Genomic DNA, 13,061 nt, shown 5'->3' on the forward strand with positions numbered 1-13,061 from the left:
AAAACTAAATTTAACAAAATAATATATGTAAATTAGAAAAGTTTAGATTTCATAAAGTATTTAAAGATTTTATTTTGATAATAAGAAGAAATATGAATTGATAAAATACTTAAAAAAGTAAAGAATGGAAAAAATATGTTCTTGTTAAAAACCCAACTAAACCATTGGACTACTACATTTCACATGACATTTGTTGAAAACAATAGTATATTTTTACACTCCATGGAGGGGGTAAATATGCTATTTTTGGCTCGATTGATGAGAAAATTTAGGCTCTCTGAAGGGCCGAGAGGGGACGACCTGGTCCTGCCCCCCAGATCTGCCGGTGAGGCAGTGTAACAAAGTCTAGCGCATGATGCCTCTGAGGTGATGTGGATGTACGTAATCACTTCTGAGTGAATTGAGAATTAAGTCGAGAAGAATACCAACAATATCGGTAGATAACTTGAGTGCGATCGCCTTAGCCTCAAATCTTATTCTTCATGTTTGAACGAAGCATATTAAAATAGGCGCGCACTTTGTGAGAGACGAAAAGGGGAGGAAGGAACTGGAATGTACGACACGAATCATCAACGGATTGTAATGCTGCTATTTTCACAAAGCCACCAAGTTTAGAACAAACTGAAAACATGCCGTGGAATCCATGAAGAAGAAAGATGAACAAGAATATGCTAAAAATGCATTGATAGAGAAGTTGCTAGCTTTCATTGATGAGAACAAAGTTCAAGAACACCTACATATATTCCACATTCGAACTATCTAGAATATTACTCTAATCTACTCAGTACAAGATTAAAACATGTTTACAACCTAAGTCAAAACTAACTCTACAAATAATCTTTCTTCTTCAGTCCTTTGATCAACACGTCTCTCCAAGTACAAGGGTGGTCCTCCACCTTAGCTGTCACTTTTGGCTCATTCACAACTTCAGCTCGTGTGAGGTTGATGATTGGTTTCTCTCGTGCACCACATGCTGCACTCACATGTTGATCATCAAGGCTTAGACAACTTGACATTACACACAGTGGCCGGATCACTTTTGCTATCACTTCTAACACAAACTTAGGTTTTGTTCCTTAACGTCGCTTGAATTGAGGGAAGATGTTGGAATTGGTCACGTCTTAGTGCATGAAGAAATAAGCTCGAGTGAAACACATGCATGCAATGCAACACGTGTAGATAATGATTGTGAAGATAGGGAATCCAACCAGTGTCACCTTAGATCATGAACTTGATAGATGCTCTATTAGGTCACTAACAACTTGGGTAAAATGGTGGTTTTGGAGAATTCTGAAGAAGGCATGATGGACCAATATCTAGTTAGTGTTAGATATCACGGTCTAGGAGTTACAAAAGCATATATGTTCATCATCCTTGAAACAAATCAAATAGTACTATACAATTATGGAATTTACATCATGAATCTTTCTTGCTTACTTTGCTCTATTTCCATAACTCGACTCCATGTTTGAAAAACCACAACAACCAACAAAAAAAAAATACTCCTAGTGTATAAAAAAAATAAATAGTGTATGATAGTATAAAGCTATGGAGAACCGAGGGTTGTCTCCCATGTAGCGAACTCCCAGCTCAACGAGTGAGCGGAACTATACAAAAAAAAATGGAAAACCCAAAAATAGCTATTACGAAGCATTCAGAGGCATTACACCCCTAAGTATGGAAAAAGACCAATGGAACTAGCTTGTTTGTTCGACAAAGACAACTTCCTAGTTGAATTAATGAATTAATTGAAATCCTAATCAATCAAACTTGGATGGCAAGCGGCTTTCCCCGCCCCATGGTGAATCCTCGAGTCCCGTCGGGCATCCTGGGTCCCTTGACGGGGAAGTTGGTGCCGAAGTGAGAGGACGTCGCCGGCAGGCTGCGGGTGGCCTGCAGCTGCGGCCGCTGTGGCTGCTGTTGCTGCTGTTTTGCTTTCCCTCTGTTTTTGGACCAGCTCCTCTTCAGTGTTGCTCCATTCTCATCAGCCTGCACGTTTTCTCTCAGATTAATTTATAAGTAATAAACAATAGTGAGTGGCAGAGGTACCTCAGTTTCTGAGTTGCTGAGCCGGGAGGATTCTTCATCATCAAAACAGACGTCGAATTCTGACTTGCGGCACTTGAGCACAGACTTTGGCTGCATTTGCATTTGCGTTTAGAGGAAATAGGAATTACTAATATAAATAGGCATTGTGGGGTGTTTAGACATACGGAGCGCTTGAGCATCACTCTCACTCGCATCCCCTTTCTCCAGTTCCTCTCGTCGTTTAGCTTCTCCGCTGCTCTCTCTGCTGTCTCGAGGTTCTCATACTCCACCAGCGCGTGAAGCTACACCATCAACAATAACTAGATAAGATACTTATACATGGCACGATAACCTTAATTTGTTTTACCTTGTTGCTAATAACTATATCGCCCTTTGAAGACCTCGACGAATTATGCTCCTGTGGTTGGCATATGCGGATCGACTTTATACTGCAGCATACACATAACATTATGTATAATACGCATAATGCAGATATGATACGAAGCAAGGGAAAGATTGAGGTTCCTACTTTCCAACGACGTTGAACATTTTCTCGATTTTCTGATGGGAGTGATCGTCGGGGAGGTTTTCAGCAATGACAGTTCGCAGCTGCAGCTCCTCCTTCTCTTTCTCGGTGAACGGATGCATGCGTTTCACCTTCTTCCCGTCGTTGCTCACCATCTACATAGTAACAGAATTTAACAAACTATGCTGAATCAATCAAATCCTCAATTAATTACCAGTTTCGATGAGGAACGAAGAGCCTGCGCCACCATCTGGTTGTTCACGTTCAGCGATTTCAATTTCTTCAGAGTGGATACGAAATTGATGGGGACTGGAAAAAAAAAAACAAATCAACATCAAAATTGAGGGATTTAATTTCACAAACTCTGTCTCATCTCACCGTAGCCTTCAGGGTCCTTATTGACGTGTTTGACGAGGGTTTCATTGGCCAGCATGCTCATGTCGCTGAACATGTATTCCGCCTGTTTGATGATCTTGTGCTTGAGCTCCTCGGAGAGGGCGGAATCCTTGGGCTGGTGCTGGGCATTGTGAGGGGAGGCGACTTTGCCATTAGGTTTAGGCTGAGCCAAAGAAGGGAGGCTGATTTCTTGATCGGACACGTAAATCCAGCTGCCCGTGGTGCCGTCCATCGATGGGAAGCACGGGTAGAAGTAGCCGCTTACGGGCACCTGGGCGGTGGCGGAGGCCATCGTTGGCACGAACTCCGGTGCCGCCACGTTGAACTTGAACGAGCCGTTGTCGCTTCTGCTCCGCCGGTTCTCGCTATGGGATTCTTCTTCTTTTTCGCGAGCATAATCTTGTTCGCTCATTTGCGCCATTTTGTTTGTAACGATTTTTTTGTTGTTTTTTTGGGGAATTTTTTTTGTTGTTACAGGAGAATGAACTACTTTTTGTTAAAAAGGAAAGGAAAAACTAAAAAAATAAAAGAGTTATTATGGATCAAAGCTGTGGCTTTGCTTCGACTTCTTGATGCATAGTTTTGGAGTGTTGGTTTTGTAGTAAGGTTGGAATTAGTGGTGTAGGAATTTGAGGGGGAATTGTTGATTCCACCTTCTTTTTAGTGTTGATATAACTGATTTCTATGTTTTCGTGTGGAGGAAATCATGGCATTTCACCATTTCTGGTATTTTTGACTAACCGTTTCTTCACCCTTTTTCCTTTTTTTTTTTTAGTTTTTTTTTGTATATTAGCAATTTATAATAGTGTAGGGATAAACATTCTCAGTTATTGATAGTGTAAAAGTAATGAGGGATGGCTCAGGTAAAAGCCCATTTACGGAACCTTGGTTCTTTTATTTGTTTAAGAGCAGGCAATATTTAGTTTTCAAGCTCGATTTCAGCGCGTTTTGTGTTACAATACAATTACAATGCATTAATCATGATGCGGATTATATATTGTTCTTGGTAGTTTATAAAGTGATGCTACTATATGCCTCTCTATCCCTGCTTACGTGATCACTACAAACTTTAACCTCTATTTGCCGTATATAGTCACATTTTGATTCGACATGATTTCTAAAAAATTATTTGACTTTATAACTAAAAATAAGAAAATAAATTAGTAGAATATGAGTTCTATTTTCATATATTGATTTTATAATAGAATGTCTGTGTAATAGTTTATCTAGTTGAGCGATGGGATGCACTTACTTTAAATAGAAGAGAATAAATATATGACTTAAATTGCATACTCTTAAAGATGGTAATCGAGAGAGATATAAAAAGATTGGATAGGCATATTGATCTAAAAAGTAAAGAGATTGTATTTCTTGATGTGTTTGATATGCTCATCTCCCTAGTATTTATAGGGAGATTTGAGTCTCGTTAAATACACCAATAAATGAGTATTGGAAACACACTACAACTAGGAACTCTACACATAATAAATGTGGGCGGCCATTTATTCTTCTTGCTTTTTCCAACACCCCCCTCAAGTTGAGCAACGGTATCGCCGATATTCAACTTGCCCAGAAATTCTTTGAAGACTTTATGACACAATGCCTTGGTCAGTATGTCTGCAAGTTGTTCCTCAGATCGAACAAATGGAAATTCGATGATGTCGCCTTCGAGTTTTTCTTTGATAAAGTGTCGATCAACTTCGACATGTTTTGTTTTGTCATGTTGTACAGGATTCTCTGAAATGCTGATTGTTGCTTTGTTGTCAAAAAAAAGTTGACTTCTCTGTGTCGGTGGAAAGCCAATTTCTGTTAACAATCTTCTAAGCCAAAGTATCTCCATAAGACCACTTCTAAACCCTCGAAATTCGGCTTCCGCACTTGACAGGGCTACAACTTTCTGTTTCTTGCTCCTCCAAGTGACCAAGTTACTCCCAACAAAGGTGAAAAACCCTGCAGTAGACTTTCTATCGACTGGATTATTTTCCCAATCGGCATCGGTGTATCCATCGATTTCCAAATCTTCTTTCTTTTCTAAGAATATCCCATAACCAATTGTTCCTTTTAAATACCTCACAATTCTCAGGACAACATTCATATGATCTTCCTGCGGTTGATGCATGAATTGACTCACAATGCCAACTGCATATGAGATATCGGGGCGGGTATGAGCAAGATAGATAAGTTTTCCTACTAACCGTTGATACCTTTCACGATCTGTAGGTTTAGCTCCATCCACAATTTTCAGCCCATGGTTGGGTATCATTGGGGTTTCCGCAGGCTTGTAGTCCAGTAGGCCCGTTTCGACTAGCATGTCAAGTACATACTTTTTTTGTCTTAGGAATATCCCGTGTTTAGATCTCAACACTTCAATTCCTAGAAAGTACTTCAATGCTCCCAAGTCCTTCACTTCAAACTCCTTAAACAGATTCTCCTTCAGATTTTGGATCTCTTCGGTATCATCTCCTGTTATGATCATGTCGTCAACATATATGATTAGACATGTCATTTTGCCGTTCCTCTTCTTTAGGAATAGTGTGTGATCTGAATGGCTCTGTTCGAAGCCATGTTTGAACATTGCTTGGCAAAATCTTCCAAACCATACTCTGGGGGACTACTTTAACCCATAAAGGGTTTTTCTTAGTCTGCACACCTGCCCTTTTCCAAATTCTTCATAAAACCCTGGGGGAACTTCCATGTATACTTCTTTATTTTTCTCAAGTTCTCCATGAAGAAAGACATTGGTAATATCGAACTGGTATAACGGCCATTCTTTACATGCAGCTACAGATAGAAGAGTTCTTACTGTGTTAAGCTTGGCCACAGGGGAGAAAGTCTCTTCATAGTCTATTCCATATACCTGAGTATATCCCTTAGCAACCAATCTTGCCTTGTATCTCTCGATTGAACCATCTGCACGTCTTTTTATGGTGAAGATCCAACGACATCCAACTGGTTTCTTTCCCGAAGGTAAAGTACACTTCTCCCATGTTTTATTTTTTATCAAGACATTAATCTCTTTCTTCATGGCTTCCCTCCAGTGTTTGTGTTTCATTGCCTCTTCGAAGGACTGCGGAATCTCTTCTTCTTCATAAATTGCAGCTTCGAATGCCCTAGCCATTTCAGTGAGGTGGCCCTGAGTAAGATTTGCCACAGAGTATTTAGGTTTTCGCCCCTTCCAGTCTGGTGAGTATCTTCGAGGAGGAATCACTCTTGTACTTCTGTGAGGCAATCTGCCGCTTGTTCAGTAGGTGGCTCATCTGTATCTGTATTGCTTTTGGTTTCCCTGTCACTGTTAGTGGTTTCAGGTAAGGTACCAATATTGGGATCAGAAGTATTTACCTCAGGATTCAAGGACTGGTCAGATAGCTTGGCAGTGCCCTGAAGTGGCATGTGTTGTTCTTGGGAATCTGACTGTCCGGTGTTACTACTAACTTCCTCCATTGGACCGACTTCTGTGACAGGATTTGGCTCTGGTAGGCTAGGTTGATTGTTTTCCCTTTGAATATCCTCCCCCTGAATGGTTTCTCCCCACAAAGGTAGCCAATTTAGTGCGTCACTGTTTTGGTTTCCTGTCTCACTCTCCCCCTGACCGCTAGATTGGCAATAGAAGTATTCATTCTCAACAAAGTCACAGTTCATAGTAACATACATGCGATCTGTCGACGGCTCATAGCATCTATACCCTTTTTGATTTTTCCCATAACCCAAAAAGACACATTTGACTACACATGGTGAGAATTTATCACGGTCATTTTGGGTATGTGAGCAAAAACTGTGCACCCAAAAATTTTGGGTTCAAGGGCGAGAGATGATGGGATCGAGTTTTGGGAAGAGAAGACTTCTAAGGGGGTTTTAAAGTTTAGGATTCCTGTGGGAAGACGATTGAGGAGGTAAACAGCTGTTGCGATGGCTTCCGGCCAAAAGGATTTAGGGACACTAGACTCTATAAGGAGTGCACGGGTGATCTCAAGGATGTATCGGTTTTTTCGCTCGGCTAACCCATTCTGTTCGGGCGTATAAGCACACGAAGTTTGGTGGACAAGGCCCTTTTTAGTGAAGAAAGATGTCATCCTGGAGTTCACGTATTCCCTCCCATTATCAGATCTAAGGATTTGAATTTTTGAGTTATACTGGGTTTGGACAAGATGATAGAACTCAGTAAATTTCTCAAAAACCTCTGATTTTGTTTTCAAAAAATAAATCCAAGTCATACGTGAAAAATCATCAATAAATAACAAAAAATATCTAAAGCCTTGTCCTCCAGTAACTGGGGCAGGACCCCACACATCAGAGTGAATCAACGCAAACGGTGATTTTTCTCTAGTATTGTTTAATTTGAAAGAATGTCTGTGACTTTTTGCCAAAACACAAGTTTCACAATTCAAAACATGTGTAGAAGAAACTAACTCGGGAAAGAGTAGACGAAGATATCCTATAGATGGATGCCCTAACCGGCGATGTAAGAGCCAAATCTGTCTGTCAGTTAGTCCGTGAGTCAGCATCGCAGTACTCTGTTGGGCTATCTCATCCACATAGTACAGTCCATGTCGCTCAGTGCCACGCCCAACTATCGTCCCCGTCTTGATATCCTGTAACATACAAAAACGGGGTTGCATTAGCAATTTGCAGTTGAGATCTCTTGTTACATGACTAACAGATAAAAGTTTGTGGGACAATGACGGAACATAAAGGCAGTTCGAGAGGTAAAGGGTTGGTGAGATAGTGATCGTGCCCGCCCCTTTCACTTGTGCTAACTCCCCACTGGCAGTTTGAACATAAGTTTTTGTGGACTGGGAGATATCAAGGAAATCGGATGCATCGAAGGACATGGTATCGATTGCCCCACAGTCAAAAATCCAGTGGTAGTCTTTAGGTCCTATGTGGGAGGATGATGAGTACGCAAGAGGCTGGAAAGAATTTATATATGGGATGGATGGCTTAAATTCAAAAATATGGGATGTAATTTTTGAATTTTCGAAAGATGGAGGGATTTTTTCGGAAATTTTGACCATTTGGGGGCTTTTTTGATATTTTTTGGACAATTGGGGTGTTTTTTGATAATTTTGGATTGATTAGGGATGTACAGTGGAAGAAGGTTGGAGGTGGGGTATATTTTGGGAATGTCTGAGAGTTTGGGGACCATTTTGCAAAGTGAGAGATGAGTGGGGTATTTTTTTAGAGGGGCTTGGACTTGGGGGGGCATTTGGCAATTTTGTATGTATGAGGGTTATCCCACTCAACCGTAGCTTCTGCCTCCATCAAAACAGCTTCTGCCTCAACCAAAACTTCTTCAAATTCGTGATTTCCGACGGGAAGCTGGAGACTGGTTTTGACGGAGTTGGAGATCGGCTTCTTCTTGGGGTAGCCGGCCTTCCTCCACGCGGCACCCTTGTCTTCGTCGCCGACGCTGCACAGCCTCCACCGCCGACCCTTGGCTTTCTCGCTGCACAGCCTCCTCTGCCGACGCAGCTTTAGCCTGCGACGGGTGCTGCTACTGTCTGGTGCTACTGCTTCCGCCGTTGCTGTTGTCTGTGACGGGTGGCGCTGCAGACTGGTTGCCTACTACAGCAGCCACCCGTTCCCCCTTGTTTTCTCCGGCGTTGGTGTCTGGTGCTGCAACAGCCAGTGGCGTTAAACCACCGTATACCCCATGTTCGTGTGCATATTTTTTGGAGACGGGGGAGTATTTGTTTTTAATGATAAAGGGAGCATGCTAATATAATTATAAGCAACAGGTTGCAAGCCATTTATTTATAGGTTAACATATACTATGCTATGCTAGTATTTATAGTATTATTAGATTCTCTCTAGTCTATTCCAACAATAAAATGTTCAATTTTGGGAATTAGCTTATTTCGAAAATGGAATCTAATCAATTAGAGGATAAGAAAAGGAAAAAAAAAAAAAAAAAAAAGAAAAAAAATGAGAGGGAACCCGCAAAGAATGAAGAGCAATTCAGCTTACAATTTTATTGGCCAAATATTTAAATGGATATATACTGCCAGGGATGCACTTAAAAAATATCACATTTTGGAAAAATAACATCCTACCATTTTCGTCCACCCAATCTATGAAATTGATGGCCATGATTATGCCACATCACCCGTCCAAAAACTATTTAAAAAATCGAAATATGTAGGGACCTTTATAATTGGTATATGTATTTTAGTCAGTTTCTTGCTCTTCCTAAATTTACGCCCTTCACGTTTTATGATAACCCAATTCCTAATTATGTGGTGAACAGAATATTGGATTCTCAATATATGATTTCTTCCATTATTATTGGATTTTAATATTTTATTTCGTCTCTAAATTTACGTCTTTCATGTTTTATGACATGATAAGTTACTTAATTCCTATTAGTATTGTAGGTGTATCTATCTTGGTTTCTTGTCGACAATGCAACATTCTTAATAAATAATGCAAAATATTGTTCCATACTCTTTCCGTCCGTGATTAAATGTCTTATATTTGACCGGCACGAGTTTTAAGAAATTGTTTGACTTTATAAAATAAAGTGGATATAAAAAGTTAGTGGAATGTGAGGCCTACTTTTATATATTGGTGTTATAATAAAATGTGAGGGAATTAAGTTATGGAATGTATGGCCCTTCACAATGTTGCATCTCGTTTTGAAGTGCGTTGCAGTGATTGCGATAAGGCATTTCTTGTGTAATATATTTTCATAATAAAAAACTTGCAGCACAAAAATCAAACGTTCGCAGCACAAAAAGTAAAAAATTGCATTGATAGTAACTGACATTGTAATACAAAAATGTTGGTCAATGAGAAATGCAACAGTTGTTCGAATCCCATCCCTCGGGCTCTATTCCTCTACTTCGAATTAAGTTTAGCAATTAGAACACTAAAATATTCTGAAGAACTCCTGAAATAAAGTGATTTTATTTCCTTTTCAATAGGCTGAACCTATCCGGCATCGGGATCAGTTGCCTCATCAGTTGGATTCTTTCCTTTCCGTCACTTGTTAATTGAAGTAAGCAAGATTATGAAGTAAGCAAAGTATCTCAATAACTAAGCACACTCTCGAATAGGATAAGCAAAAAATTCAACAAATTAAGCAATGTCCATAATAAGCAATAAAAAAACTTGGCGTACCCAGAATAAGCATAGTTTAGCACAAAATAAGCATTCTTTTGTACAAAATAAGCAAATTTTTACAATATAAGTGCGAAATTGAGCAAATTCTCAAACAAATGAAACAACAATAGATTAAATTAAGCATATTGTCCAACAAAGTAAGTAACATTTCAAATAACTAAAATATTTAGGAGAACTCCTGAAATGGAGTGATTTTATTTTCTTCTCAAAATGCTGCAACTGTTGTTCAGCGTCGCTAGCAGCTGGATTCTTTCCTTTATGTCACTTGTGAACTAAAGGTGCACAAAAAAAAATCGATTCAGAACAGGATAGGAGGCATTTTTTGGAAGTAAGCAAAGTATCTCAATACTTAAGCAACATTTCGAATAGCTTGAGCAAAATTTTAATAGCCAAATTAAGCAGAGGTAAGAACAAAGTAAGCAATCAACTATACAGAAAAAGCAACACTTCTAATAGCACCAACCAAAAAAATTCAATACACAAACCAGACAACAAAAAATAAGCACATTTAACAAGAAAATAAGCATCTTCTCGACCAGAATAAGCAAACTGTTCAACAAAGTAAACATTGTACAGAGGGAGCACATACCTAAATATGTATCAAATGTAAGCACAATTTAGCGCAAATAAGCAATTTTTGGTACCCAAAATGCAAGATTTCAAATATTACACAACAATAAGCACATTTTACACGAAATTAAGCAACATTCTGAAATGATTAAGCAAAAAATTTTAACAAACAAATATTATTCCAAAAAAAATATATTTATCACGGAATAAAGCAACCACAAGAAGAATTAAGCAACAAAATCAATCGCAATAAGCAAATCGAAAACAACGCTATGCAAAAACACCAAAATTGTGGACATCTAAACACACACAAAAACGAAATTAAATAGATTAAGCAATTGAAATCAGCAAACATAACTTCACGAAATAGGAACCGGGACAATCAGAAAATTACCAATTCGCGACGATTCATCAACGTTAGGCTCTGTGGTGTTCGAAATCTCTCGTCTTTTGGAAATTTTTCGAATTGTTGGTCGGTTGATGGACGCGGTTTATGCTGTGTTGATGGAAGCGTTGGACTTTGCTGTTGCCGGAACTGTGGTGAGCGTCGGGATTGGGTTAGGGTTTTCAATTGGGAATGTGTTTTTGGAGTTGAAAGCGGCGGAATGAGAAGTTGATTCGATTGGAAAGAGACTGTAAAGATTTGAAGGAAGTTGAAGAGAGTGGAAAGATCGTGTGATTGAATGCTCCCTCAAATTTCGCTCATCAAATTAGAAGAGTGGATTAAATACATGACCTGACTACTTTACCCTTTAATGCAATGAAAATGCTAAAAAATGCAATCTCAGTTGATGAAATCACAATCCCACATCTATATATCTGACGATCCTTATCAGTAGGATATTATAAGTTAAGTGTATAGGGAGTGCAGTGCTCCCCTATACTGTCAGGGTCATTATATATGCTTATAGATTCTCCCGCCATTATTCTGTGTATGCAATGAATATTTTTCTATCCATTGACGTAAGTTGTACGTATAACAACAGAAATTTTTCCTTGTTGTTCATAATAGAAACTTTCCAATTTAGAAACTAAATCTAAAGTTCATTAAAATTAATTTCACTATTTTTTTAAACCTTATTTTACTTATTTTTTCTTTTTATTTCTTATTTTACTTTTGAGTGAAGAAGAGTTCAACAAAAATTAAAATTTTGCATTAAATATACATGGCCTCATCCGATTTTTTAGCCTCTTAAGGGTTCCTTTTTAAATAATCAGTGTCGAAATTTTGGAGTGTTTGTTTTTATGCAATTTTAAAAATAATTTATGAGACCTTAGAAGACAATTAATGATATCTTTATGTTTTAATAAATTTAAATACTCCTTAATTTTTCTGTTTTTTTAATATCGTTGTTATTATAAAAAAATGTACTACTACTTAATAATTTTGAAAAAGTCATTTACAGTAACTGCTTATTCAATCAAAAGAGGAGTAAATTTATGTATTTAAAAAAGTCTAACTTTTAGGGGCCAACCGCCAACATAACTTAACGGTTGGATGCCTTAAACACAGGAATTCCCATTCAAGAATAATATGGATCAATAAAATTGAAGAAGTTGGTAATGTTGAAAGATGAGAATATTGGGTTGATGAACCGGAGAGGAATTTCATAGAGAGATGGAGTTTCCCAATAAATCAAAAAGACTTAGCTTTGGCCTTTCTGTATCTGCAGAACTCTAGTATGCTTCTCTCTATACATCGCGGATGTGACTAGTGTGGCTCTACGATTTGTACTCATCATCTTCGTCTTCCACGGCTAGCTGAATAGGACATTGCAGTTGCAGTGAGTTCGAGTGCGAATTGATAGGCTTAGACGACTCGAGAACACTGGTGTCTTTGTTGCATTAAGAAATTTGAACATCTTAATTAATTCACATACGCACCTGCAAATGACTCTTCACTTCGTCCTTGGTGAGCCCATCGACTTGCATAAGCTCTCTGATCTGTTTTTCAACTAATCCAATCTTGAACAAAAATAAATTATGGAATTCATCAGAGCTGTTGCAGCGCGCTAAGAAACCGGCGATGGAGCACAGCCGCTGCTTCTGCTTCCTGGAATCATCCTCCATCGAATTCTTTATCTCAAGAGAAAGCCACGGCACTCCCGGAGACTCATCCCTGCCCTCTTTTCCGACCGCCGCAAGATCAACTGATTCTTCCTCTCTCTGTTCATCATCAAAGATAAGTACTCAGCTCGAATTTAAAGAAACAAAAGAAACGACGATTCAGTTACTACCTTTTCATCGCTGCCGGTGTCCCATAACTCATCCAGCTCATTTTCTCTCTCCTGTTAACAATGTCTGTTTCCTTCACGTCGCCGATTTTCTCATCCCTCAATTTCGCAATCGCTGCAATTAAAGCCGCCATCAGAAGAAGTAGAGAAACGAGAGATCGGAATTTAAAACCCTGTGATCTTGACAA

At 38.9% G+C, this 13,061-nt stretch overlaps 1 protein-coding gene across 1 annotated transcript; it reads right to left on the bottom strand.

Annotated features, from left to right (window-relative positions):
• Window positions 1-1,513: 1,513 nt before the first annotated feature.
• Window positions 1,514-3,505, bottom strand: LOC125221709 (la-related protein 6C-like). The gene is made up of 7 exons (XM_048123918.1): window positions 2,933-3,505; window positions 2,769-2,863; window positions 2,558-2,709; window positions 2,396-2,477; window positions 2,214-2,330; window positions 2,050-2,139; window positions 1,514-1,989 (listed from the first exon to the last, which is right to left on the bottom strand). Exons 1-7 carry the CDS (start codon window positions 3,369-3,371, stop codon window positions 1,765-1,767), a joined length of 1,200 nt encoding a protein of 399 aa, XP_047979875.1. The 5' UTR covers window positions 3,372-3,505; the 3' UTR covers window positions 1,514-1,764.
• Window positions 3,506-13,061: the final 9,556 nt, after the last annotated feature.

The sequence above is a fragment of the Salvia hispanica genome, chromosome 4 (assembly GCF_023119035.1).
Source record: "Salvia hispanica cultivar TCC Black 2014 chromosome 4, UniMelb_Shisp_WGS_1.0, whole genome shotgun sequence".
In the NCBI taxonomy this organism is placed as follows: domain Eukaryota; kingdom Viridiplantae; phylum Streptophyta; class Magnoliopsida; order Lamiales; family Lamiaceae; genus Salvia; species Salvia hispanica.